The 27,886-nt window shown below is 42.8% G+C and overlaps 1 protein-coding gene across 4 annotated transcripts in view; it reads right to left on the bottom strand.

Annotated features, from left to right (window-relative positions):
• The window catches only part of ctdp1 (CTD (carboxy-terminal domain, RNA polymerase II, polypeptide A) phosphatase, subunit 1), a 130,654-nt gene that overhangs the window by 76,376 nt on the left and 26,392 nt on the right, over positions 1–27,886 (bottom strand). For 3 of the 4 annotated variants that reach the window (XM_088601146.1, XM_088601145.1, XM_088601148.1), the window contains exons 9-11: positions 23,030–23,171; positions 21,946–22,176; positions 12,294–12,489 (exon numbers count right to left, since the gene is read on the bottom strand). In XM_088601146.1, coding sequence (XP_088457272.1) covers positions 12,294–12,489; positions 21,946–22,176; positions 23,030–23,171 — 569 coding nt within the window. Of the gene's footprint in view, positions 1–12,293; positions 12,587–21,945; positions 22,177–23,029; positions 23,172–27,886 lie in introns of all 4 variants that reach the window. The other variant, XM_088601149.1, reaches the window with a different exon arrangement.

Genomic DNA, 27,886 nt, shown 5'->3' with positions numbered 1-27,886 from the left:
AAATGCTGCTAATGGCGACTTTTTTTTTTGTCAGGTGAAGTATACAGAGGAAATGTTCAATTACTGCGCCTGTCTTTAAAAGCCATCGGCCTCCCTGCAATTACAGGCTCACTTTGGCTTAATCACCTCTCAATTCCAGAACTGCGCAAACACGGTCGTGCTGCACCCAGTCAGACAATTAGAGACACTGCAATGTCCCACCGCTGACAGGCAAACTTCAGGAGAGTGGCGCAGGAGCCTCACACACACTTGAGAGAAACACAGAGAAGCAAGGGTGACTTAATCCAGCCATTAAGGCCATGACCTCCTGTCTTCATTTTGTGTTAAACTGCCAGAAGGAAACATTTCAGAACATGCGTACTTACAAACACATATGCATATACTAGTAATACTTTGTTGAAAAGGCAACAAAGGAGTTGAGAATTGTATTTTTCTAAACAAGAACAAAATACTTACTAACTTATGTCTTGGAAAGGGACTGAACATAATGCTGGGACACGTCTGGCACAGTGCTCACATCAAATATCGAATCAAAGGAGATTAAGAAGCAAGAAGGCATTTATATGTCCTCATCTGCTGCTGTAAAATGCTCACACTCAACTTGACAAAACAAGAGCAATCATTTCTGTTTGGAAAAATCGCATCCTACACTGCAGAGAAGAGCTGCACACAGCAGGGCAGGGCATCCCAGAGGGGGGGGGGGTCTACTGGGGTTATGTCCAGAGAAGAGGATGATCGCTTCATCTCCCACCCACAGAGTCAGTGCCAGATTGTCCAAGAAACAGATGCAACGCAGCTGTGTGTTGTCATAGACAAAAGATGAGGAAATTATTTTTCCCCAAACTAAGGTGCAACAACATTTTGGGGGAAGAACACAGTCTCACTGTGAGCTCCAGCCATGCTGTGTCGTGGCCCATACGGTCATACCACCTCTGAAAGGGCCCACAGGGCAACACCAGTTTGCTAGTTTGCGTTATGCCAGTTTCTGTTGGAATGTCTTCGCGTTCAGCCCAAACATCTCGCCCCGGGCAAGTTGTTCAGATTCAGATCGTATGTACTGCACCATCCTGGACCTGCCATCTGATTGTACAGGGGCTGCTCCGGCCAGGCAGGCCAGGTGTCCCCGAGCCAGTCTGTGAGGACAAGGGTCTTCAATAGGATGGATCTCGACAGGGGTGCTGAGACTGGACTGCCCTGGGCGCCGTCGCTCACCAGTCTAGTCGGCCTGAATGCATCCTGACTGCAGACGTGACTCCGGCAATCAACACACACTGCAGTGTCCGGCGACCTCGGACATAGGCGTTACTGCCCAGCCTCTTCCCCTCCACCCTGAACGGTGCAGGGTTTCACCAGACTCTCACACCCAGGGCCTCGGCTGTGGCAGTAGCAGCAGAAATCCCCATGATCACGTCAAGCCAGCTGACCACACGTGTGGACATACCAACACGCAGGAGCCCGAGGGGACTTCTTCGTGGTCAAGTGATAGACTGTTGTGGAAAGGATTGGAATTGAATGGAAATTATTTTTGTTGAGATTTTTTTAATCTACTGAGCTAAAATCATTTGTTGTGTCTCTTAGTATACACAGTATCCATAAATAAACAGAGCTAAACAGAACAAAAATCAAGCTTTCCAAAGACAGAGTATAACAAGGTAACTTTTGAAGGTAGTGAGTAAGATTAAATTTAGTCCATGCTGATGTGTGTATACATAATACAATATGCACCTCCTTACATAGCTATTATACAGTATACCTCACAATGCAATTACCAAAACACAGAACTGTCCTTATCTTGATCTCTGGGAGCTTGCAAGAAGTCTTCAGACATAACAGAAAAGGTGTGAATTAAACTATTAGATAAATTTATACAATGACCTCCATTGTCTAGTATAAAAAACAAACAGCACAGACGTACAAGTGACTGGAAAACTGGAGCCAGTCTGAACATTTCACTTGCAGGGACAACTCAGCAGAACCCCGTAGGTGTTAAGTTTTTACAGTCATCCTAAAACACGCGAACTAACAATCGCATGTTTTGATTTGGCATGAAAGGATGTGAACCATTTCGAAATTTAGAATCGTCATCATCATAGTGACGAGCATCAACCTTCCAAAATATTTTTTTCTACTATTAAAAACCAGTTTAGTGTTACCCAGAAATATGCCTACTATCCTAATAAATCAGGGTCAGTAATAAGAGTGTTAAAGTGGTCAATTGCGCAGGAGTGTGACATGCCAGTATGACTGATCATGCATCCATCACGCCCAGCTACAGAAGCTGTGCTGATTACACAAGTGGATTATCCAGTACATACCGTCTTTCAGTTTCCCCAAACCAATGAGTTGTTAGTATGGAATTCTACCTCCACATAAATACTGACAATGACCTTTAAAACTCTTTAAGGTTTCAGAAGCATATACTTATATATCCCTCAAACTTAATCGTAACACCCTGTTTTTACACAGCAGGTATATAAGGAGAATTTACTTTCAGCAGACTTTTAAGGGGAGCTGATGAGACAGCCCCCAGATTTGTATGATGGAAAACTCTTAGCACATCTAAAATAATCTTTGTAAATATCAGAGAGATGAAGTTTAAATGCATGGTTTTCTGGCAAGCTTTTGTGAACAGATGAACTTCGGTACATGCACTGATTTAAAAAAAAAAAGCTTTTTAAATGTGCGACTGTAAAACCAAATTGCAGGCTGCTTCAGCCTGTGACAGAACAGAGCCTCCGCTATCTGGTCCCCTGAGAAGCTTTCAAACTGCCCTTTAAAATCTTATCACTAATTACTCATGCTGGTTCCCCTGTGCCACTGCTCATTTCCTGCTACAAGAAAGACACCTATAGAGCAATCTTCTTCCACAGAATGGCATCTTTTGTCAGCATCTACATAAATTAGAGCTCTGCTTCTTTATTCCACCTACTGCATTAACCTCAGACTCTGCTTTCAACAACAGCTTGCATTTAGCGGACTGCTCGGCTGTTTTTGTGATACAATTCTCCACGAGGCGACTCTCTCTGCCAGCATGGACATTTTAAGAAAAAAAACCAACCATATTAGCGCGAGAGAGCTTGACAGGAGCACAGCAGCCCCTAAAAAAAAAGATTAAAAGCTACTAACATCTACAAAAAGAAGGAAATGAAAGTCCAATGACAACGACAACGAAAATCTGTCAATTCCGCAGCGTCTTAATTACCCCCAAAAAAGTATTAATATCACAAGCTCCAAATCTGTTTTCATTCTTTCTCTCCTTGTTTCATATTTATTTATCACTCAAGAAACACAAGTATTAATATCAAACTTAAGGTTACTCTCCCCCTAGTCCAATAGGTGAAGCAATATCTCCTCCAGTCTTATATAGGACAGATAAGTGATTTTCCTTAAACTGGCAGTTTTTCTATAATGCAGTTCTATCAGTGTCAAGCATCTCTCCATCTCGAAAGCCCAGAGAGGTCAACTATCTGATGCAAGGAAATTAGCAGTCAATCTTCCACAAGCCCCACAAGTCTGAGAGCTTTCCAGCTAGGTCTGTCGCCAAATTTAATTTCAAATAACTACCAAGCTTAGCCTTGTTTACTTTGGAAATTCTTAAAACTACTAGATTACCTCATAGATCTCCTTTAACTTATTAGATAACTGTCCTCATAACTCTTCCACTCTCTGCAAATTCCACAAAGTGCACTTTTGAAGTTGTGCAGTCCTGGACTTCATGCAGTCTGTCTAGAGCTCTGTATTCTTCTCTTCACTTGTTTATGAGAAAATTATACACAGATACACAAATTATACACAAAAGATACCACTGGCATGCCTCCTGAAACACCTACTCCTGAAACACCTACTGTACTGTAGGGGTACACCTACTGCTGGTTTTCCCACTGCACACTTTATAATGTGTATACAGAAATGTGTCAAGAGAAAAGGGGGATGGGACAAGAATGAACAGAGTTCATTAACAGGTTGTTAAAGGCACTACTAAAACATGTTCAATATCATCACAATCAGAGCCTTCAGGGAACATCTACGAGTAACTAAGGAGGGCCACCACTCCTGCAGAGGGCAAAGGGCAATCAGGTGGACAGCTGATCACTGGAGCTCAAGAATTTCAGATCACACAAAACTCGTCTGTGGGGGCCTGTGGTGTGAATTATATTTTGCCCAGAATGAGAAATAGTGCTACATCTCTTACGCAGTTGAAGGGTATGAAAGAGGGCAAGGCAGATAGCTTCCTGTGGGGGAGAATGAGCAACAGCTGCAGGAGCTTGGACATGAGACTGCGCCCTCGACAGCTGAATCTCCCCTGAGCTACGCCAAACAGCGCAACGAGCAGAGTGAGCTCACGTGGCACCGCGGCAAGATCATACGGTCCAAAACTCCCCATTGAGAAGTCCAGAACAGGCGACTCAGGAGCAGCAGGAGCCTGGAACGGGTTTGAATCTTATCTTAATCCTTGTGTCCTTAAGAGAATTTAAAGCAACACACCTTTTTACACTGAGTAAGCCCATGCGTGGCTCAGACAGAAGATTATTACAGACTGCTACAGATTCACACTCATCTTAAAATGCAAATTCCCATCACGTTTTTAATAAAAAGAGAGGAGCAGCCTGGAAAGAGGTTTATGGTGTAAATTCTGGAATTTACTCCTCTTTTTGTGCCAGTACAGTATCAATAACTCAATATTTGTTTCATAATTATCTTCCAACTTCCAATTGTGCATTAATTATCTGGTGCCATATATCTGGCCATTTTGGGAATACAGTAATACGCAAAACCAGATTTTGTCCTATTTTCAGCCCAAGTGTGAACTGTTCCATCCAGCTATGGATCACCAACAAATGTAACAGCTGCTCCTTGGATAAATTGGAAGACTGCATTTCAATAAGCTGTTTTTTTTTTCGTTTGTTTCGTTAAACCAAACGAGAGAGGCAATATCAGCAATGCGTGGAATATTATGTCCATACACGAAATTTTTCTAAAGTTTTTTTACATCCAAGATGAGACATTCCTCTATGACATATTTAGAAAGTGATGGTAAACAATAAAATTAAAGTGTTTAACACAAGCACTGGTATTATACAGAACATAATGCATAAACAAGTCCTTGGTTTTGCTCATGTAATGCTGGATCAGAGTATTCCTTAGATCTGTGAAACCAATCTCATAAACTTCAATCCCCCAATGCTGAGAACTACAGCTCTTAGATCTCAACTGCCCTTTACATCTTCATGAAAACCTTTGAGGAGTTTAATACTTAAAATACGATTTTTACACACAAAACAGCATTCATTTTATAAGGGGACTCTGCCTTCTATGTGTACCAAATGTAATAAAAAAGGCCGTCTATCTTATGAGCTGAGAATAAAGCAAATACCACAGCATAATACTTCAGGACCCTTCCACGCAAGAGCTCTCCAAAGGTGAATAATTACTGTAAACAAGGGTCCACTCTTCAGCTCATGTGCGGCTATTTCTAGTGACACAGTTCCATTATTATATAGGATGGCTCAGGAAAAACAAACCACAAACACGCAAAAGTTCGACTGGATAAGACACTCCCAGGGGACACTCGGGCCCTATTGCTTTTCATGAACCTTTTATTAGAATTCCTCAAACAAAGACATCTACCGGCTCTTGCAGCACCGAGGAAAATTAAGAAAACAAGAGACCGTGGGCCGAACATGTTTTGTTAAAACAGCCAAGGCTTGGCAGAGTGGCCCTGAGACACTGGCCTGGCGCGAAGCAGTGCCACGTTTGGTCAGCCCATCACTGGGCGTGCAAAGAACCCTTCACACTGGGGGTAGAGACCCGCAACACTACCTACATGCCCACAACATGAAAAGCTGATAACCTGGGTAAATCAGACTCTAATGTGCAAGAATTTTGTTATTTTCCCATCCATCAATTTTTTTAGCCACTTCTTCCAATTCAGGGTCACAGAGGAGCTGGAGCCTGTCTCAGGAAGCAACAGGTGCAAGGCAGGGTACACCGTGGATGGGACGCCAGTCCATCTCAGGGCAGACACAAACACGGACACACACAAACTCACTCAAGGGCCAGTTTTGCCAGCATCCAATTATCCATATCCTACATGTGGGGGACGATACAAACTCCATGAGAGCACCCCAGGTCTGGAATTGAACCTGTGTTTTGTGTAAGCCGTGGTAAAGAACCCACAATAGTACTAGAGCAAATCCCTTCTTCTTTTTCACTTCTTACAAACCACAGTAATTTTATATGTAAAGGTACCTACAATTTCAAAACCCATGCTCTGACTTTTAGATGGTCCTGATGTTCCATGTGCAACTATACTCCCTCCATCTGTTCCTGTGATTAGGAGTTTAATGGTTTTGAACAGAGAAAGGAATCGGAAGAGAAGAGAACCCGATCTAACAAAAAGACCCAACGACATGGTTTGCCAGAACAATTACAGTAAGTAATTAAGGCAGGAATCCTAGAAAGGTAGGGGTAAATACAGATTATCCCCAAGGTCTTTAGGGTAGAAATATTCGTATGAACAGGTGGCACGATAAGGATGCTTAAAACAGATACTGTACAAACATAAGTCTTATAACATGAAAGATTAGCAGCCTTCCAAGTCTATTTCCCCAGCTGCAGTACATGCCTGAGGGCTGAACCGTAATTTCAGCGAGATGTTGCAATAAAAATAATTGCTGTTAAATAATGGAATGACTCCTTTAACCAAGACTGCACAGGGCTCTCTAGCATAACCTATAACATGCAAGTAAAAGCAAACTCTGACAGCAAATATACAGTTTACAAGAGCACTCAGGCTTTCCCATGCCTTAAGCTATAAAGTATAAAATTGAAAAAAAATTTGAATTGAAAAAAGATCCTGCGCTGAGCTCAATCTCAAACTATTAACACAAGACACAGCTAAGACATCTGTCCACGGACATGACAGCAGATGAAAAGATTTGGGAAACTTATTCAGCCGATATCGCCTTTTGGATAACCACTGGCATTCGCTACTGTTTAATCGCAGTTATTTTCAAATGCATGTAAGCAGTTTAGTTTTTGTATCTTATCTATTGAGTTCTAGTTTTGGTCAGAGCTAGCTAGCAGAATATTATCGTTTTCCTTTTTATTCTGCTCAAGTGGGAGAAAAAAAAAGTGTGATTCATTCTGGCAACAGTTAGTATCTCAAGCTATTTTATATCTGTCAACAAAACAGTTGAAAATGCAGAAGTTGTTCTAATTACAGGTCACACGGGTTTCTCCACACTGCAAAACACGGCATTCAGCCCAACTCTCTGCTCTGTGTGATACAGGTCACTGTCACTGGCTCCTGGCTCAGCATTACCTAATGAAGTCAGAATCTCACAAAAGTCTAAAGCACTGGACGGCTGTGAAGAATATTTTAATATATAGAAGAGCTGCTTTTTTTTTCCCCTTTCAAAATCAGCCCTTTCTCCGCTGTTCTCCACGTCTCTCTGCAGGCTCTCACAAGGGACGCCCACACAAACTCAAGACTTCACTTTCCCCACAGACCTTGGCCTTCATCCCCTTGCCTACTGTGCTGGCCGTGCACTAACTGCATGTGCGAATGGGGAAAAACAGAGATACTATTTCAGGATCTACCCACAATATATACAGTATACTGTATATACAATGTATATAATTGCGGTGCGATGGACTGGGATCCCGTCTAGGGTGTATCCCACTGTTAGTCCGTTGCTTGCCAGGACAGGCTCCAGCTCCCCTGCAACCTTGAATTGGATGAAGCTGCTAGAAAACGAATGAATGGATATTATGTAATTGTATATGTACATCTGTAATGTACATGTAATAGGATTATACTGTATGTACTGCAGAGGGAAACTGCCAATGAAGCCATAATGTCAGGTTTGTCTAATCTTCCCAGCATCCTCTTCTCTCTTGTGAGTGCAGATATCTGGGATGAGGTTAGGGTTCACTAGGTCCTGAATTTCTTAAAGTACAGGACTTTTTCAGGGGTACACCGTGGGTGGGGGGGGGAGGGGTTACAGGCCACAGACACACAGGAACAACGTTCACAGCCACATGCTTCTAGTGGAAATAAAGTTAATTAAAAATTACACACAAAAGGAGGGCATCTCCTTCATTTGATAGCTGGTGGCTAAACAATCTGTGCACTCTAAATAACACTGCAATCTTCTCTTGCTAAAGAGACTCTGTTCTCTTCATCTGAGTACAACATTCCTTTAAGATCAGGTATTAGTCTGGTCACTCTGTACCACCTTAAAAACTGCAATATCCCTCTTATAGCGTGGAAACCAAAACCTTCATATGAAAAAGATTTTATGTGTGAATCGTGTTTAGACAATCGGCCTGTCTTGACTAAGTGCCATGAAGATTATTTTTCCCTGATAAACCAACATTACACTATTCATTTTCTTTACTAACTTTACTATATTTGGCTCTGAGGTCAGTAAGAAATCAATTAGGTCTACAACCTTCAAATAAACCTGAAAACTGAGCAGATGGTTATGTTTCTAGGTCAATGGTCATTTAAAAATGAGGCATATTTTTCTCTCTCCTCTCTCTTGCTTTCTAAAACGTAAATAAAAACATCTAGTTTCTTTAGAGCTAAATCAGTCACACCGTTATTTACTATAACTTTAGTCAATGTACTGTAGGGACTGTAATAGAGATAACAGTGAATTTGGGTTGCATCTGAGCTATAGAATATATCTATTTGAATAGGTCACGTTCAGCGTTCCATACAGATCCCAAACTAGGATTTCCAGTCTTTGAAAATAAATGTCAATTAACGTTCCAACATGTAAATAATATGTGTAAAGTTTAAAATGGACAGGACTTACAGATCTTTTACATAAACCATTTTAATGAAAGAGCTGACCGATTGTCTCCAGAGCAATAAATGTGCAAGCTGCAAGATAATTATCAAGGCAGTTTCGCTTCAAGAGAACAGCAACCTGTGAGTGATCATTTTTCATTATCGTTCTGCTTAACTATTAAACAGGGATATCAGAAGTTTCATTCTTTTTTTCCTAAATTAAATAAGCCATTTCCTTGAGCTGTTCTTTTTTTCTTTCAGAAATCATTTTCCCACTTCAATATTCATTTCAACACAGTAGCTTAATAGAACAACTTCAATAAGACTCTCCCTTCCAGATACCTCTGTGGTTAAAAATTCATTTAACAGTTATTTTAACCTAAACTGAAAGATACAGGGCTCCTCTGAGAGACCATGAACCTGTAAAACAGTTCAGCCAGTCTGCTTGTAACATATATCATTACTTCACTGGATTTAAACTACATTGTTTTGGAAGGACTGCGTACGTCCCGTCCATAGCATTTTGTAAAAAACGGCATTTAGAGGTATTTGAAAAGGATTTACTTTTGTTGCAATACATAATTAGCACTTTCAATATTTTAAAAGGTGTACATTAAGTATATAAATCTGACAATGTAATATTTGACAAAGCATTAATTTATAAGTATTAAGACGTTTCAGGATTTAACCACAGACTGCAGAATCTCCCATTCTTACTTGCCGTCTTTTTTTACCGTTGGTGTTTGGTGCGTAAAACATTCTTTATATTTTATTGCTTAAAATGACTTTTTTTAGTAAGCAATGGAATAAAACCTACCCTTTGGCAACCCAAGTCGTCATATATTTTGTATGCCTGTAAGCATTTTAGGAACTATTCTAAAACCTGAAGCTCAGTGAGCAACTGAAAAGCACAGATATATGCAACTGAGCCACTAAGGTACGCTTGGAGGTTTTTAATGAACCTTCCAGTTTAAAAGACCTGTGACTGCCACAGCCAAGCAGAAGTAAGAGGATTGAAATGTCTGGTCCCTGAAGAGTTAATTAAAGGGATTTTTAATCAAAAACAATATAATGCCAAACAACAAGAAGCCTAATCAGATGCTGCATTATACTGAAACCTAAGAGGCCAGACTGGACAATGTAGTTCAAGCTGTATTCCTCTCAGCCCACTCAGTCCTAATGCTAAGCAGCTCGTTACACACAGACTAGCAACTGACCCAGCCCTCTGCACTTTTTTTCTCCCCCTTGTTGACAACCTCTGCGCTCAAGTGTTTCAGTAAAGACGCAGTAAAAACAAGGCGGCTGATGCATACTTTTCTTGCCTTGGCGTGGCTTCAGACCTCACTGTGCAGTTAATCTGCATCCAGGGAAACCTACCTTGCGACGCCTACCACCCTCCGCCCCACAATAATTGTAATCCACTCTCTTAAGACCGCTTTACTCAGCCACAGGACTTTCTTCTACCCCACCTCGAAACACTATGGGCACTGGAGCAACTCCTGTACGCGTCGTGCATACCCTTCCAAATTAAACATTTCATCTCGACTCAAGGCATCAGTTTCATTGCAGCACTGGTCACAGCCTAAAGACCTCTGCTGTCAATCCCCTACCACTCATTCTCAGAAAATCAAAGAACGCCACTGAAAACCGGCACGACACATCACAGTCCGGCTCCAAGATGGTGGCCAGCTGGATAAAACCTAGTGGGATCTTCTCTGGAGCCCCTGTTGGGATATCTGTACAAGACTCTACCTGTTACTAGCTCGCACTATCTGCGTGATGCACGTTTCCTTTGAAAAAGGAGCGCCAGGGCCATTAATGGAAAAAGTGCTGTACTGGGATATTCCATAGGCTACAGAAAGAAAATGGAGAGACTCTTCTAACCAAATCCTGCGATAAGCCACACCGATCAGACTCCAGCCAATTACAAAATTTACATTCCAAAGTATAATCCTCCCAGGAGGTAAAAAAGTGTATTTGCTATATTAAAGCAAAAATAAAGACTAAATTCTAAACTACATTCTAAACCGTTGATGAGATTTATTTTGTATTGTCTAACTCTGAGCAAAAACAGCCAAGAGTTACAAACAGTGTTCTTTTATTTAATTTATATTTCCCTCAAGCCGGAGCATACAAGATCTGACAACACATCAATGCCACGGTTCAAAACCCTACAATCCACGCTGACAACTTTTCATATCTGACAGCGTCTGATGTCTGATTCTAGACAGTGCTGTTTAAGAAAATTAATCTGTGAAAGGAGGAGGCTGTGCACACTGCAGGCTCTGAAATCTTCTGCACAGAATTACATGTCTCGCAACCAGCAGGCTGTGCTCTGATGGCTATGCGATTTCTGGGTTTAGTTTTCGCACAAAACAATGTGCAGAGCCCTCAATGAAATTCAGAACATTTAGAACATTTTTAGAATGGTGTTCAAGATGTACTGTATGTACTGTATATATACTGGTGACAATAAACAACCTTTGCACACTGTTGAATGAAATATATTGTACTTCAATGCTTCGTTCACCAAAACTGATACATTATAAATCAAGAAGTAACAAAATCTATGTTCCTAGGCTAGAATTGGCAATGAAACATGTTCAATTGGCAACATGAAGAAGTTGTGACAAACATTTGTAACTGCAACACTACTTAAAGTTTGAGTGACTCATTAATCAATCCTCTACATGGCTAAATGAACATTTTGGCAGCTGGGGGTGATTTAAGGTCCCTGTAATGAGTACCCCTGTGCTGATTCACCCTGGTATCACTTGTGCTCTGTTCAAATCCTCTTCCTCTCGGCTTGGTGTAGCATTTCACGTTCTCTAAAGATGTGCAAAGAACCGGAAGCAGTTGAATGTTTCACCTCCCTTTTCTAAACCCCGGCGTCATGCCTTGGATTTCACTGTGGCTGTGGCAGTTAACTACGAGCGTGTGGAAGGCAGGGAGAGCTCACCCTCATGCCCTGATGGAGACAGGAAAGGAAGCCCTTCTGGGCGAGCAGTGGTTGTGCGGTCAGCAGGGCAACTGACCGAACGACCCTCACGTGTCACGAGCAGCCCAGCTGACTGGTCAAGGCTTGGTCAAAGCTGCCAGCTGCACCTGAATGGGCCTGTCATGTTAATGTCGCCATAGTGATGCAGCACTGTTTGTATACATGTTTGACTAAATAATAATACAATAACCAGTACTGCACTATGCCTGCAACTTTCTCTATTATTGTGTCATTATTAGGATTTGTTAGAATAATTTAATGGCTTCACATAATTCTACATTTTCTGTCTGTGAAAATGATGAGCTGCGTCACTTGGATGGAGGTCTGTGTACTACAGGAATGGTGCCCTAGATGTTGGGCACAGACCAGTGGTTTCACACTTCATGAAGCGCAGAAGAGAATTTGATTCGCAGGAGGTTTCCGAGCCCTGCAGATTTCTTTCGGGTGCCACGGCCCGCTGGCCATACCGCCTGACCATAAGAGCAGCGCTCTCACCTCCTTGTCCATGCTCTCCAGGTCCTCCTTGCACAGCGTGTACAGCGGCATCGACTCCGACATGCTGGGCTGCCGCTTCCTGCGAGAGGGGCCTGGCCGCTCCTTGTCTCCGCTGGGCCCCAGCGACGCCTCCTCCTCCTCCTCTTCTTCTTCTTCTTCTTCTTCCTCCTGCTGGGGCAGCGGCGGCTGCACCACCCTGGACAACGACAAAACAAGGGCTGCTGGGAACCTCAGGGTGGCCACGCCCCGGCCCGGGGAATCCAGGAAGAGGCGTGTGGACACCTTGGTGTGATCTGAGGGTGAAACAAGCCATCGTCAAGGGCTAACAGCCCAGCACTCTCGGGCCCTTGTTTTTAAAACTCCCTCCCTTTCTCCTTCAAGGCAGTCAATGGGAAAAAAAAAAACAAGCACTGACAAAACCCCATCGCGAGTATAAGCGACAAATTACACAAAGTTTTTTACTTTTTCCCCCACATTTTCCCCAAGAAGATTATTTGCAGTGAGCCTGGGAAACTGCCCCCTTCAGATTATTCCTTAACCAAATTTTAAAAAACTCAGAAGAACAGCTGTTACGATCTAAGCACACAGTGTTTTTACCTCCAAACATCTGTGCTAAAGCCAAACAGGTAAGATTACAAAGAAAAAGACACCATCATATCTACACCTACTTAACCATGTGCTCTTTTTTATATGTATTATATATACATAAGTTTGCTAGGACCACTTATAGAACACAAATTTAAAATGTGTGGTGTCTCTGCATTTTTGTAAAGACGGTAAGAAATGCCTAAAAAAAGCTGGAGCTTTTAAAATCAGTGCTGAAAAAACAGCTGCTACCGATTAAAAGTCACATCCACTCCTTTAATTAAAATGAGATGACAGATTACCAAGAGCTCGGAGAGCTGAACTAACAGCCACTCACAGGCTGGCACGTGGGAGAAACAGGAGATGAATATTGTGTGGATTAGCGTTTCTGCAATTTAGATAACGGAATGCCAGCGATTTTCAGTGTCACCACTGTCCCCATCATTACCATAATGGTCCTTAAGGCAAGCAGCTTCTGTATGTTGTCTTTGAAAAAGCTGTCAATTTTTTTGATTCACAGCATCTGTCAAACCAACCAGTTCCAACACCTAAATGGAACCTTTCTTGTAAAGTGTCAGAACATGATTTTCAGAGTAATTTCTGTTCTTAAGCCAAGATGATGATAAGGGATATTTATGCAACAGGATATAGTTTAAGAATTGGTTCTTAGACTGAAGATACTGACTAGGGGTGATGATGTTATTAGCAGAGTACCACAGGAACCTGTATTAGGACCACTGCAATTCCTTATTTATCAGGACATCTGGCATCTTTTTTATATAAAAAAGTCACATTTACTCAATACCCAACTAGAAGAACAGGCAAACGCTGCATACGTTTAACACTTGGTTTTAAGATGTTATGTTAATAATCATATAGTGCACTCCTAAAACTTCATTTTGAATATTGTTTACCATTTCGATTACCCTGTTACAAAAATATGTTGCCGCTCTGAAATCAGTTTAGAAGAGGGCAGCCAGATACATTTCTGGGCTTAAAGGCATAATAGACTAAAATAACTGAATCTTTTTAGTCTTCTATGAAAAGAGTAGAAAGGTTCCTGATTCTAGAATTCAAAATCCTCAAAGGCATTGACAAAAACCAGGAAAACTCATAACAGAGAACACAGAAAAAATGACAACATGCTTATAAAACGGAGAATATTAAGTATTTTTTTTACACAGAAGGTTGTGGGAATATAAACCACCAAGCAATGTTGTTGAAGGTGAAGGTTGAATGTTGCCCTGCAGGAAACAGCTAGATGAGATTTGGTGATCACGTAGCAACCAAATAAGCTTAATGGCTTGAATGACCTCCTGCCATTTGTAATGTTTCTAATATTCTTATGTAAGACTGGTCTATTCGAGGCCACTAGCTTACAAGGCTCAAGAAGCTATGCTCTGTGGTGAAATGGAGTATGGGTGAGATGATCTCGGAAATAACCAGAGGTGTTGAGGACTGGTGTGTGAAAGAAGGAACACAGTGCATTACCAGGGCTTGTGCTATGGTGGTGAACCGGTGATGTTAGCACCCTCTGGTGTTCATAGTCATTGGCCTTGGGAATGTGTTCCCTGTGGTCTGATCCGTGTGCCCCACTTCCCTACTGTGCGATGCACAATTTCTGCAGTACAACTATTTAAACAGGTCGGCCTACATTCTTATACACCCCGTGAATTTAACTAGGAGGTACTGAACCATAGAGAGCAAACAGAATACATTATTGCAGCACTGCGATGTTTGGGCACAAACGGCACCACTGGTGTCACAGCACGGCCTGGGCTCACCCCATAGAGCTCCCCCATTTAAAAAACACAACCCACTGCTGCGCACCCTGCTTTTGCGTTTGACAGAAAAGAATGATAGTGCCCTCTTCCTCACCGAGACCTGCCTGCAATTCTACTGCAAGCAAACGGAAACAGGAGAGGTCATCGAGGCTCGATCGTGTTGATGAACCTCCACTAGTTCAGCCATTGGCTTTCACATGGTTTGCCAGCTCCCAGAACGGCTCACGAATGAGCAATCGGCACCACAAACTGAAAATGTATCATGTGGAAAACAAACACAGAAGCCAAAAGGGCTGCAATTTACCCCTCTTTGATGGTCAAAGCTACAGGATATTTATTTTACAGCAGCCATATCACCCTGCAACTCACAACTGGCAACCCACAGAAGCTAAGCAGGTGTGACCCTGGTCAGTACCTGGATGGGAGACCTACTGGGAAAAACTAAGGTTGCTGCTGGAAGAGGCGTTAGTGGGGCCAGCAGGGGGCGCTCACCCTGCGGCTCATGTGGGTCCTAATGCCCCAGTGTAGTGACGGGGACACTATACTGTAAACAGGCGCCGTCCTTCGGATGAGATGTAAAACCGAGGTCCTGACTCTCTGTGGTCATTAAAAATCCCAGGGTGTTTATCGAAAAGAGTAGGGGTGTAACCCCGGCATCCTGGCCAAATTTCCCCATCGGCTGTTATCAATCATGGCCTCCTAACAATCCCCCTCTGTGAATTGGCTTCATTACTCTGCTCTCCTCCCCACTGATAGCTGATGTGTGGTGAGCGTTCTGGCGCACTATGGCTGCCGTCGCATCATCCAGGTGGATGCTGCACATTGGTGGTGGTGGAGGGGAGTCCCCATTACCTGTAAAGCGCTTTGAGTGGAGTGTCCAGAAAAAGCGCTATATAAGTGTAAGCAATTATTATTATTATTATTATTTTCAGAACTGCAATACTGAAACTGAAGAGAAAAAAAAAGGAAACAACCCAAACATTTCATTCAACAAGAAGGAAAAAACAAGGACATTGCGACATGAAGAAAATAAGCCGTAACTGATCATCAATAAGATTTATTTTATTTAGGTATTTATTACCTTTCCAAAATAGTTTTTTTTTCCCTTAGTGAAAAAACAATGGACATAAAGAAAGTAATTTTACATTAAATAACCAATCACCAATTTTTAAATTTAGGTCTATACAACTCAGGCTCTTTTATGTAGGTAAAATATTATCCTTGTATACATACAAAGAACTGCATGCACAACTGTAAGGTTTTAACTGCTGGTTAACATGTTTTATTTGCCACACAACATGTGACAGGTCACTAATGGACTAAACACATCCCAAGTGCACTCAGATGAACAAAAAAACACAACCACACGTTATGGACAAATTTTACCAGATTTGCTCTCGACGTATGAACACGCACCATCCACCAGGCAAAATGTAGCTCACTGGTGAGTCCGTTCCAGCCACATGGTTTCAATTGTTAAAACAAGGAAAACAGGAAAAGCTCCTCCTGCTTCTGGAGTCCAATAGTGTTTCTAGATTTATTCATTTCTGGGAATACAGCAAACAGCGTATAGAAATAATTAATAAACTGCCAGTGCCTGCAAGAGCTAACCAGGTGGTTAACAATCATTACAAGTCAACTGGACAACTTTAAGGCCCATGGCTCATGAATCCCAGATATCAATCAGAGAGGCTCCCACAGATATAAGTAATTCACAACCTAACTAATTCCTTTCATGTTAACCCTTAGTTTTTGCTAAAAAATCTAAAAAAATGACCCTGCCTTACCTTGAAAATTGACTCAGCTGTGCTCAATTTAGCTTGGTTTCTCCAACTCAAGTGTAACATTTTCCTAAGAATTCCATGCAGTCGAAGAAGCTCCAGAAATACAAAAATTACGTCTAAAAACTCATCACACCATTCTTTCCAAACAAAGAAAAACTTTACACCTTACAAATAAGCAATTCAAGGACTCTTAAGCAGGACTGAGTAGTTTCCTTCTCTAGTCTGAACCACTAGTTCTTACTTCTGTTGAATTCTGCACATTAGCCCTCCCCTCCAACCCCTGGTCCAAACTCTAAACTCTAAGAAGTCTGGATTCTGTGACTTAACTTGTGGCATGAGCAAATAGTTGGTGTGGAAAAATATAACCAAATTTACTCAGTCTTGCTGGAATGCTGCAAAGTGTCTTCATGCAGTGTCTCTGCGGAGCCCCTCTGTCATACACAGGTCTTCATGAGCTGCCAAATACATTTTGCTTGGCTTTTGAAGAGCCCTGCTCCAAGATTCTTCAGCTAGATTTTTAAGTCACAGCCTTCAAGGCCGATGGACAGCAGGTTGCCACCAGAGGACAGCAAAGCTCACCAACACCAGCAGATTGAAAACCCACACGCACTTAACAGTCTGTCGCAAACTCTTCGCTTTCTGCACTTCAAACCCACTGCACGTACAGAACTATTAGAGCCATTCATGTGATCTGACGACAATTCACCTATATTGGAGGAACTGTAATATATACTGGCTTGTTTTTACAGTTGCAACAAATTAAAACTACAGATTTCGTTAGGGCTTTCATTAATCTGCACATTATTTCACATATATTCTGCAGGTAAAATGCTTGGTGTGTAGAGACAAAAGTCATTGAACTTCTATGTGAAACAAATTTAACTTAGCTATTCTTAAATGACTGTAGATATACTATGCCATACATCAGCACTTTTTTTTTCTTTAGAAATACAGTACTAGGCAATAACATACTTTCTTCTTTAGCTGAGGTTATTGCTAAGGACTAAGAATTAAAAATTGGATATCCCATGAATACAAAAGCCACTAGATATTTAATGCTCTCCATCTAAAGACTTTCTTGTCCAAGCCTCTTCCACAATTGTACCAATGCAGCTCTCAATTATCTCTTAAATCCACAGCATGAATGTATGTTGCTTTGTAACCCTGCGAGCGAGAAGCTGCATTATCTGGTCTAAAATAGCCAGAACTCAAAACAGTCACCACAAATTCAGCCTAACTGGTCTAAGATCAATGCGATTTTAAAGGAGCACTTTAAAGCGGTCACTAATTAAAATGGGAATGAAAATCAGTTTCTAATGAAAAGCCCATCCGCTCCGCCAGCAGTGTCCTAAGAAGATGCCTATGCTGGAAGCAAGAAATAAACACACAAGGCTAAAAGATTATTTCAGAGGCGCGAGAAACTTGGGTACGATGAAACGCTAAGGAAGATTCTCCCGAAGTGATTCTCGCACAAAGTTTGAGAAAAGGGCTGGCAGTCTGGCAGTGGTCGAACGGAATTCCAGTGGAGAGCGCTTCACAAAAACATACAGCAGAACTACCACACACTTCATAAAACTGGTAACAAGTACACAGGATGAAAAAGTCAAAAAATGAAAATGTTCTACACACAGTACAGGAAGTAACGTACAACCTTTTTTACATTTTTAAAGACAAAGGAAGCGAACATTAAATCAAGACCTTTGCCAGTGGCATTCAAACAACAGTAACAACTCCGACAAAGATGCTTTGATATTAAAATTTACAATCTTCACAGGGCACCCTGCAGATAATTCCGGTGTCTCCAGGACTGCTAAAAAGAATTTTAACAAAAGCTGATTTTAAAAGATGGGACAAAATTATGTGAGTGAAGAAAGCTGCATGTCTACACTAACAATCACAACTGACAATAATTGCTGACTTGTTCTCTCATTCACTGGTAATGGGTTTTAGATAGAAGGTACAATAACCTGGGCTCATTAAAAACCAGAAAAGCGAGATGAAAATTTAATGAAGGAGAAAAACGGTCAGCAGTTAGCTCTGATGGTTGTAACTTCCACATTCTTAGTCAGATTTTGATTGTTTCAAATATTGAACTCCTTTGAATTATCTCCCCGGCATTAATTTTCAAATTGCCCAGCGCAACCCATGGCATTTTTTTTTAAAGGGCAGAGCTAATTCATAGACACTTTTGATTATATCCAAAGTGCATCAGACTTGAAGTCACCTTGCAAAGGCCAGCAGCCATATCACCCTGCAACACACAACTGGCAACCCACTGAAGCCAAGCTGGTGTGAGCCTGGTCAGTACCTGGATGGGAGACCTCCTGGGAAAAACTAAGGTTGCCTCTGGAAGAGGTGTTAGTGGGCCAGCAGGGGGCGCTCACCCTGCGGTCCGTGTGGGTCCTAATGCCCCAGTATAGTGACGGGGACACTATACTGTAAAAAAGCACCGTCCTTCAGATGAGACGTAAAACTGATGTCCCGACTCTCTGTGGTCATTAACAATCAAAGAGTGGGGGTGTTACCCTGGTGTCCAGGTCAAATTGCCACCTGGTCTTTACCAATCATGGCTTCTGAATAATCCCCCTCTATGAATTGACTTCATCACTCTGTTCTCCTCCCCACTAATAGCTGGTGTGTCGTGAGCGTACTGGCGCACTGGCTGCCGTCGCATTATCCAGGTGGATGCTGCACATTGGTGGTGGTGGAGGGGAGACCCCATTACCTGTAAAGCACTTTTGAGTGGAGTGTCCAGAAAACACATCAGCAAACAGAGTGATGAATTCATAGATGGGATTAGGAGGCCATGATTGTTAAAGGCCAAGGGAAAATTTGGCCAGGACACCGGGGTTACACCCCCTACTCTTTTTAAGAAATGCCCTGGGATTTTTAATGACCATGGTCAGGACCTCGGTTTTACATCTCATGCAAAGGACATATACCTTTTTTACACCTTATTTACAGTATAGGGTCTCCATCACTATACTGGGGCATGAGGACCTACACAGACTGCAGGGTAAGGCCACAGTTCCCACTAACACCTCTTCCAGTAGCAACCTTAGTTTTTCCCAGGAGGTCTCCCATCCAAGTACAGGCCAGCTTCTTACTATACTGTATGACTACTTTTAACCATCACCATGCTTCACACAGCGCACGAAACAAATAACACTCTTAACTGCAACAAATTCATAACATTATCAAGAAAATGATATTTTTAGTAGCAGCTGCACTGACATTTTATTGAACAGATATGACAGTGCACTGTGAAAGTCAGAGAATAGCAATGTGTGTGTCCACTGCTGCAAGCAATACAAACTGTACATCAGACGTAGGAGTTATACCAGGTTGTAGATGCAGTAAAGTGGGATTCTGTCCCTGTAGATTCCAGACACGAAAGTGCTTGTTCATTGGTCTCTGAGCCCGAGAAGTCACTTGAGTGTATCACGGCCAGTTACAGATGATCAATTGATTATAAATTTGAAAATCACTTCAATATTCAAATACCATATAATCTATAATTAAAAAAACATGCATAAGTAAGTGAGTAAATAAAGTAAGGCTCTTTTGATATTCAGTACACAACTGGACCTGACAGTTGGGGCTGCACTACTGTGAATAAGTTTGCAAAAGCAAACTTGGGAGAGATTTCCACTGAAACACAGAGCTATGTGCTTTTGCCTCAATGCACACTGCTCTTCTCAAATACAGGTTGGCCAGTACTCGTCAAATGACCCACCCCCTCTAATGTGTTACCAGAACCAGCTGACACAGCACTGCCAGAGTTCTCTTTTTGTCCACCTGCCTCTGGTTGTGACAATTATTCTTTCATTTCAAAGGCTGCAAGGAATGGACGCCACAAAATCAAAGGTGGCCCTTTGATAACGTCACACAGTGCTCCTCGAAAGCCCAAGACCTCAAGCCACAGAAAGAGCTCGCTTCCCACGACTGCCAAGAATGAACATCCTGTCATTATTGACAGAACTGGCTTCAGAACCTCTTGCGGTACTCAAGAGAACAAAGCAGAGTCCTCACAGAAGCAAAGCTAATCTATCAGTCAACACACCTAGCCTCCACCATCGAACAGCTTTCCCAGGAAAAGCAGGACATTCGGTGCTGCCCAATTTCCCAAAGCCAAGACACTTTCCAAACTGGAAGAGTGAATACGTCAACGAACACAGGAATTACTGTGAAGAAGAACAAACACTGTTCTCTGCCTCAGTAAAAACAGCAAACTGCACCAGCAAAAACCAAATAGCATATCCTTCTGATGCCAAAGAGGGTAATAAAAAAAACTGATAGCAGCTTTCAAAAGATACATTGCCAGCATCATTTGTTTTGCAAAAAAAATCTTTCCAGCATTTCCTTTTATGACCTTACTTTTATTCACAACTCTATTCACCAGTCTTTGCTGACACAACGGAATAGGTTTTCACTTTGAAGGTTTTGCTTAGACAATTTCAGCATTTATTCAATTATTTACCTCTTCTGACGCCCAGTGCGAGAAGCCTGAGATTGAACTCGTCAGGCCCAAAGACCTAACTTGCCAGTACCTGCAGTCTCCACTTTCAGACTTGCCACTTCACTTAGTACTTTTGTGTCAAAAGGACGTGTGATGTAAAGCTGAGCATTTAAACAAGAAGGTAAAAAGATCAGCAACCCAAAAAGCAAACACATGAAGAACACTGAAAATAATATTAAAATAGCCGAATGAAGTAGATACACACTACAAAACGTGCCACATGGACAAAATGGCCTCCTCTCATTCGTAACTTCTCTTATGTTCTGTGTAGGAGTACTGGGCCAAACCAATGCTCAGGATAACCCTCAGTGACGGGCAGCAAAGAGCAGACTAAACCCAGAATGGAGCCCGGGTTCAGCAATGGGCTCCTCGGGGTCCTTCATGACCTTTACTGGTTGAGGCATTTTTTCTGGACTCATTTGGCAGCATCTTTTAAAAAAAACCTAAGCCATGGTCAGACACGTACTTCTGTCCTCTGTGCATTTTGGTCATTTGTCAGCAGAGAGCTCGCTTGGGTTCTAATCACTGATCAGAATCAGTTCACACATTCACTTAAAGCTTAAAGAGCCTCAAGCTTTTTTGAGGTTTGAGAAAAATCAAAACTGTTGCACTTTAACATGTGCTGTAAAAAACAGGCAAGTCAATTTTGTCAACCGCACCAGACACCCCCAAAAAAAATTTACTTTGGAAACCAATTTTGAGCAAGTTGAACAAAAAACTTTATTGGCCAAAGGAACATCACACAAAACGAAAGCCCAGATTAAAAAAAAATACGAATGAATGCAGACGACAAGGAATGTGTAAAAGCTCAACAAGCATTAGGTACTTAAAGTGATAACAAGTGTGGTTTGCCCTTGGTGAACGCAGTCTTCCACCGGCTGAGCTGCCTTAAGCTCCTGGAGCGCTTGAGAGGAAACCAAAAGCAATAAAGGACGAAAGCTTCACCTCCTTTGCCATTAACAGTCCCACTGTGACTCTACCTGAAGGAAGACTGGTCTCCGTGCGCCGGCAGGGGCACTGGGGGCCCGGAAGCCTGGGCGTAGGGAGAGGGCCGGGAGCTCTGGGGCCCCTTCCGGATCAGCTTGCCCGTGACCGAGTCGTACGTCCGCACCTCGGGCCCCGCGGGCATCCTCGGGTGGATAGGCGTGGGGTGAAACACCGGGGTGGGGCAGGCGCCCTGGGCATCTGGGAAGCCGGCGGGACTGCTGCTTCTGAAGGGGCGGAGAGGAGGGGGTCAACCATGCGTCAGGGTGGGCTCGGACAGCAAATCAGTAAACAGGAGGCAGCAGCGCACTTTCTGAATCCCAGAATGACTCAGAAAGATAACAGAATAGCACTATCGTGGCCTTTCAAACGATTCTTCACAGGGAGAGCGACGGAGAAACCAGGGGAAAGCAGCAATCATGTTTTACCCTTTAATCTTCGAGATTAAGAAAAGGCAGTAATACATTAAGTGTTAGAGGCTGTTCCTCAGTCTCTGACAGGTTAACAAGGCCCTCACCAGCATCGTCACAGGACCTTTCTGGCATTTTTAGTGGCCTGAGACTCTTAACTCTGTAATAACTGCTGACTGACCTCCTTTGGGAATGTAGATCATTAGTCTCCTTCTAGGGAACACTGAGGGAAAGGAGTTCACTCACCAGATGATGCCCATGTTCTCTCTCTCTCCCCTGCTCAACACCTCTCTGTGTACACAGAGTTCTCTCGGATTCAATTAATTAAATCTCTCCAACCTGATTTACTCCATAAACCCCACAACTTGTTAGCTCTCGCCTGCTCTCCTTGTCCAACACCAGGGGGTTCTTAAAGATGCACTCCACGAGGCCCAATTCTCTCTCTCTCCCACAAAATACCTCAGACACCCATTCATCTGCATCTATGGCGGCACAGAGCACTCTTTATGTGCCTACTCTCCATCAGCGCACTGCTCGCACAGTGAGAAGGCCCGCTGCTCCTTCTCGTGCTGGGCCCGATGGGATAGAAGAATCTCCGAGCCCCCATGGCGCCGGACAAAGAAACACCGGTCACTCTCAACGCCCGACGTGTCGCCCCCCGCACGTCTACCTTGGCGTCCTGATGTAGTCCTCCTTGAGAGGATACAGCTGCTCCTCCACACTCTCCCAGCGCTCCAGGCAGCCCCACAGCCAGTCGGGATTGACCACGTGCAGGTGCCTGCAGCCCTGGGCCTGCCGCACCTTCTCTGTGCCTGCGACGAGAAGAAGAAGCCACGCTCAGCCCAGGAACACGCACCAGGCCTCGCAAATACTCCCCGCACGTTTCCCACATCACCGAATCCTACACGAAAACAATTCTAGCCAGCATTTCCTAGGATGTAATGGCCTGTGACGGATCTATTAAGTTCAAGATACTTTAAATATTAACACACACCACCACGGTTCCTTATTGGCTTTAAATTCCTATTTGGTTTGTTGACACTCCACTCTGAGGAAGAGCTTTTTAAACTCTCTTCTGCTCTACTTCCAGGACCAAAGGTAATAACAAACTGGTGCAAGCATACAGTGCTCAGCAGATCTTTAACAAATAATGAAATAACAAGCAGTGAAATCTGTGAAACATGAAACAGAAATGTAGCAAATAAAAATGCTGCCCTGTTTGTAATGGCCTGGAAAATCAAAAAGCTTTTGCCAATCCATTTACACTCAGCTGTCTTTATTCAATGCAGTAATTATCATCATTTAGTCCTCGGCACCACTAGCAATTAGCGTCTTCATCATATGAAAAGGCAGCCACTAGAGACTTCGTTAAGCTGACATGAAGGAGCAGCTGAAGTGTTTTTCAGTCTTGTGCACAGAAAAAGTCAAAAGTAAGGAAACAATGTTGAAAATGAGGCAGTGTCAGAGCAGTGAAGCAGCAGTCTGGCATTGTCAGGGTGCAGCAATTAATAAAACAGATGAATAAGCGGGAGGGAAAAGGGTCGTGCTCGAATGAAGACCAGCTTGATTCCACTGATGTCAGAACTCAAAGGGAAGGGGAAGATAAGGTCAAATCTTTGTTTTCTAATAGACATAAATCGGAAATGGAAACATCTTATGAGCGTCTTAAAACTAAAACACGCCTCGGTCCTCAGACACTCAGTATATAATTACATCTCCCTTGACTATGTCTGAAAAACAAATGAAAGCTTCCCAGCATTACTGTTTAATACAGGACATCACATTTTAGAGCCAAAGGTCAGATGCACAAAGTAACTTAACCTTCATGTTCTTAAGTATTACTTGTGTTTAAGGGAGCTGCATGTAGAAAACTGACAAGTTGAGGGAAAAGTCTCCATTCGTCTTTGCCACTCCCACAACACCCAGTGCACAAATGTACAAAATACTTAATTTTAATCTACTAGGTCATGTCATTTTATGGGGTTAAATTGCAGTCACTGCTGTGTCCACTCACATCTACAATATCTGCAGGCAAAGTGAAGCTATTTCTTTGCAGTTGAAAACCAGGCATGTTACACCCAGGATCGGTTTCCATGCAATCCTTCAAAACCCAACACAATCAGTGCAGCACTTCATGAATTAAACATTCCTGATGTGCCCGGCAGATCGGTTCAACACTCAGTTCTGCAGTTCTGTCAACAACTAAAACATACGAAATATTAACAACATACTGCACTCTTGTGCTACTGGTATTAACCTACTAAATGACTAACAAAATTAGAGAAATGCTGCAACTGTTCTGAACAGGGTCCTAACCCATTTAATACAAAAAAAATACATCCTTCCTATGATGAAATGAAATGACTTGTCTGTACTCAAGTCCAGGTTATGATGATAAGCTCAAATGGCACTATTCAGGAAAGCAATAAAATGGCATAAATTAAAGTCTCCATACCTTTTTGCTACCTGGTGCGCAGGCTTGTTAAGAGTGAAACCTCTCAAAAAAAACGTTGCACTTCTCAGAGGACTGATTGAGGATGGTTCTTTTCGTATCGGAAAACAGTGAAGCTTTGAACACCGTCAGTAAAGAATCTGCCTTATTAAAACCCCCAAAACTATTTTCAAATTTTTTTTTCTCTGAAACAGCATGATAAAAGCGAGCACAAGTGAGTGATTTATGAGGATAAATCATAAGGTTTTCTCAACTGAAAACGAGAAACATTCACGTTCTTTTTTCTTGAAGAATGTCTGCTGGGAGATTTTTTTGACAACCTCTGGGAACTTAAACTGTCATGTAGTCAAAATCTCCACCTGCTGCTGATTTGATATAAACCTATCATTCTCATTCAATACCTAAATTTGAACAATACACTGATTTTAGAACAGCCAGCTCAGATGTCCAGGCACTGAAAATAGAGTATTGCTCACTCTCCTGGGATTCTGGGGTCAGCTGGAGCAACAATTGATTCCACTTGCTTGTTTACCCTATTACCCCTTACAGCATGAGTTTTCGGGAGTATTAAAAGTGAATTATAGCCTTAATACCCTGTTCGTGGAAAAAGAAAATCTTATTAGTTGGTGTTCTGCCCCTGAAAGTAATTCCCTTTAGAAAGCACAATCTGGAATTTGGAGGGAATTATACTTTTCATTTCAGGTGGATGTATATTGTTCCCTATCCAGCTTCAAACGAGTCTCTCTTGAAATGTCAATTGTTAAGCTTCAGAACTGTTGACCAGCATGTAAACCTCAATAAGAAAAGACAGAAGTGCAAACCCTGCTCATCTCATTTGATGTACAGCACTGGCAAGGAAACAATTTCTGGCCTCTCTAATGCTCTGTGCAAGAGAAGGCTTAGTTAATCTTCTTTATGAAGTCCATGCGCTGGCTTTTCCAAACAGTTCAAGTCTTTACATTTTAGATGACGACAGTAATTCCACTGCAGTTCGGATAGGATCGAGAAATACTGCTGTTAAACAGCAGCACTCCAATTCAGATTGCAAAGGGCTCAGTAAACCTGGCTGGTCTAGGCCAAGGAGTGAGCGCACCGCTACCTACACCCCTGCTGGTGCCGAGTCATGGCAGGGAGCCAAGTCGACTGAACTGGAAAGGCCTGAGCTCTGTTTCAAGCTGGACATGTCAATATATCCAGAGTCGAGTAGAGCACGCGGCGCTGTGGGTCAGGGCAGGACACTTGATCAGTGGAACGTACCAAGAGTCCCACTTGGGAATTTCAGCAGTGACTTTCTTGTCACAGGGGTCGGGAGGCAGGAGAGAGACGTAGCAGATAGGGCATAAGACAGCAATAAAGGTTTCAAAAAATCAATTCAAAAGCTCTTTGAGAGCCCCCGAGAGAGTAAAAAAGGACCAAATCAGTTTCATGGTTATGTCACAAGACATGAGAAAACAGGAAATGATTAAAAAAGAAGCTAGGGAGGTATAAATATGGCAAGACATCAAGTAAAGAAAGTGCTCACAGTGCAACAGCATATAAGGGAAGGAGGGAGCTACTTAGGAGGGCAAATGAAAATGTATTTGATTCAAATATCTAAAAGTTAAATCTGGTAAACTTCCAAGAAGAAACAGCCAGGGAGTAAAATGCCTCCCAGGTCCTGGCTTCTATTTCAGATTGCAGCACCTTCTTCAGACTAGATGGGTAGATTAACGGACATCTCTAAATTGTCCCTGTGTGCTTGTATGTGCCCAGTGGTGGGCTGGTGTCCCACCCCGAGTACAGCGGTGCTTTTGTGTGTGTGCCCAGTGATGGACTGGTGTCCCACCCCGAGTACAGCAGTGCTTGTGCGTGTGCCCAGTGATGGGCTGGTGTCCCACATTGAGTATAGCTGTGCTTGTGCGTGTGCCCAGTGATGGACTGGTGTCCCACATTGAGTACAGCGGTGCTTGTGCGTGTGCCCAGTGATGGGCTGGTGTCCCACCCCGAGTACAGCTGTGCATGTGCGTGTGCCCAGTGATGGGCTGGTGTCCCACCCCGAGTACAGATGGGCTTGTGCGTGTGCCCAGTGATGGACTGGTGTCCCACCCCGAGTACAGCGGTGCTTGTGCGTGTGCCCAGTGATGGGCTGGTGTCCCACCCCGAGTACAGCGGTGCTTGTGCGTGTGCCCAGTGATGGGCTGGTGTCCCACCCCGAGTACAGATGGGCTTGTGCGTGTGCCCAGTGATGGACTGGTGTCCCACCCCTAGTACAGCTGTGCTTGTGCCCAGTGATGGACTGGTGTCCCACATTGAGTATAGCTATGCTTGTGTGGGTGCACAAGAGTAGAACTGTGATTGCGAGAGAGGCTCCAGGTTGCCACAGAACTCATCAGGAATATGTAGTTTTCTGAGAACGCTAAAATTCATCTAAAGTGGTAGAATGACTAACTAAATAAGTTACCCTTGGATTCAACAATGTCTATAATTTAGATTTTAGGTCTTATCTTCCAGACACACATCTTCCCTTTAAACAGTAATTAACATTTATTGTGGTGCATCTGGATCTTAAATCAGAGGAAGTTATTTGTTGTACAGCTGGTTCAGGATTTTTATTAATCGGATCTTCAAGATCATAGTAATCACTGTGCATATGATGTGTCCACAAATAATTTCATGCTGCAAAGAAAAAGTGTTGGCCCATCTCTGGATCAGCTACGTTGGAAAGTACTGGCACAGCATTGTGAAAAGGGCCCTGAAAAATGCAGAAATTATGTAGATGTCAAGCAGATTAAACTCGGGGGTGAGCAATTGCCATCCAACAATGCTGTTCTCAGAAAGGTAAATCAGGAAACAAACAGAGGATCAGTGGAGGACTGAGCAGTGACCATGCTCCTCAATCAAAGTTCAAAAGTAAACTAGCTCATAATGACAGACTTCAAAACCACTTGGTTGTGTGCAGTCTGGAGCAACACTGGTCCTGAATTAACAAAAACACCAGAGTCCTTCTGCAAACAATGTGACTCTATTAATGACAAATTAAGAGGGTAGAACAAAAGCTGGGGTTTGTTTTCCAATACCATTGCCTTGCCTCAATGC

This window comes from Lepisosteus platostomus, chromosome 12 (genome assembly GCF_059453375.1).
Source record: "Lepisosteus platostomus isolate fLepPlt1 chromosome 12, fLepPlt1.hap1, whole genome shotgun sequence".
NCBI lineage: Eukaryota > Metazoa > Chordata > Actinopteri > Semionotiformes > Lepisosteidae > Lepisosteus > Lepisosteus platostomus.
The sequence above is the reverse complement of the archived record's forward strand: the minus strand, read 5'-3'. Positions and strand labels throughout refer to the sequence as shown.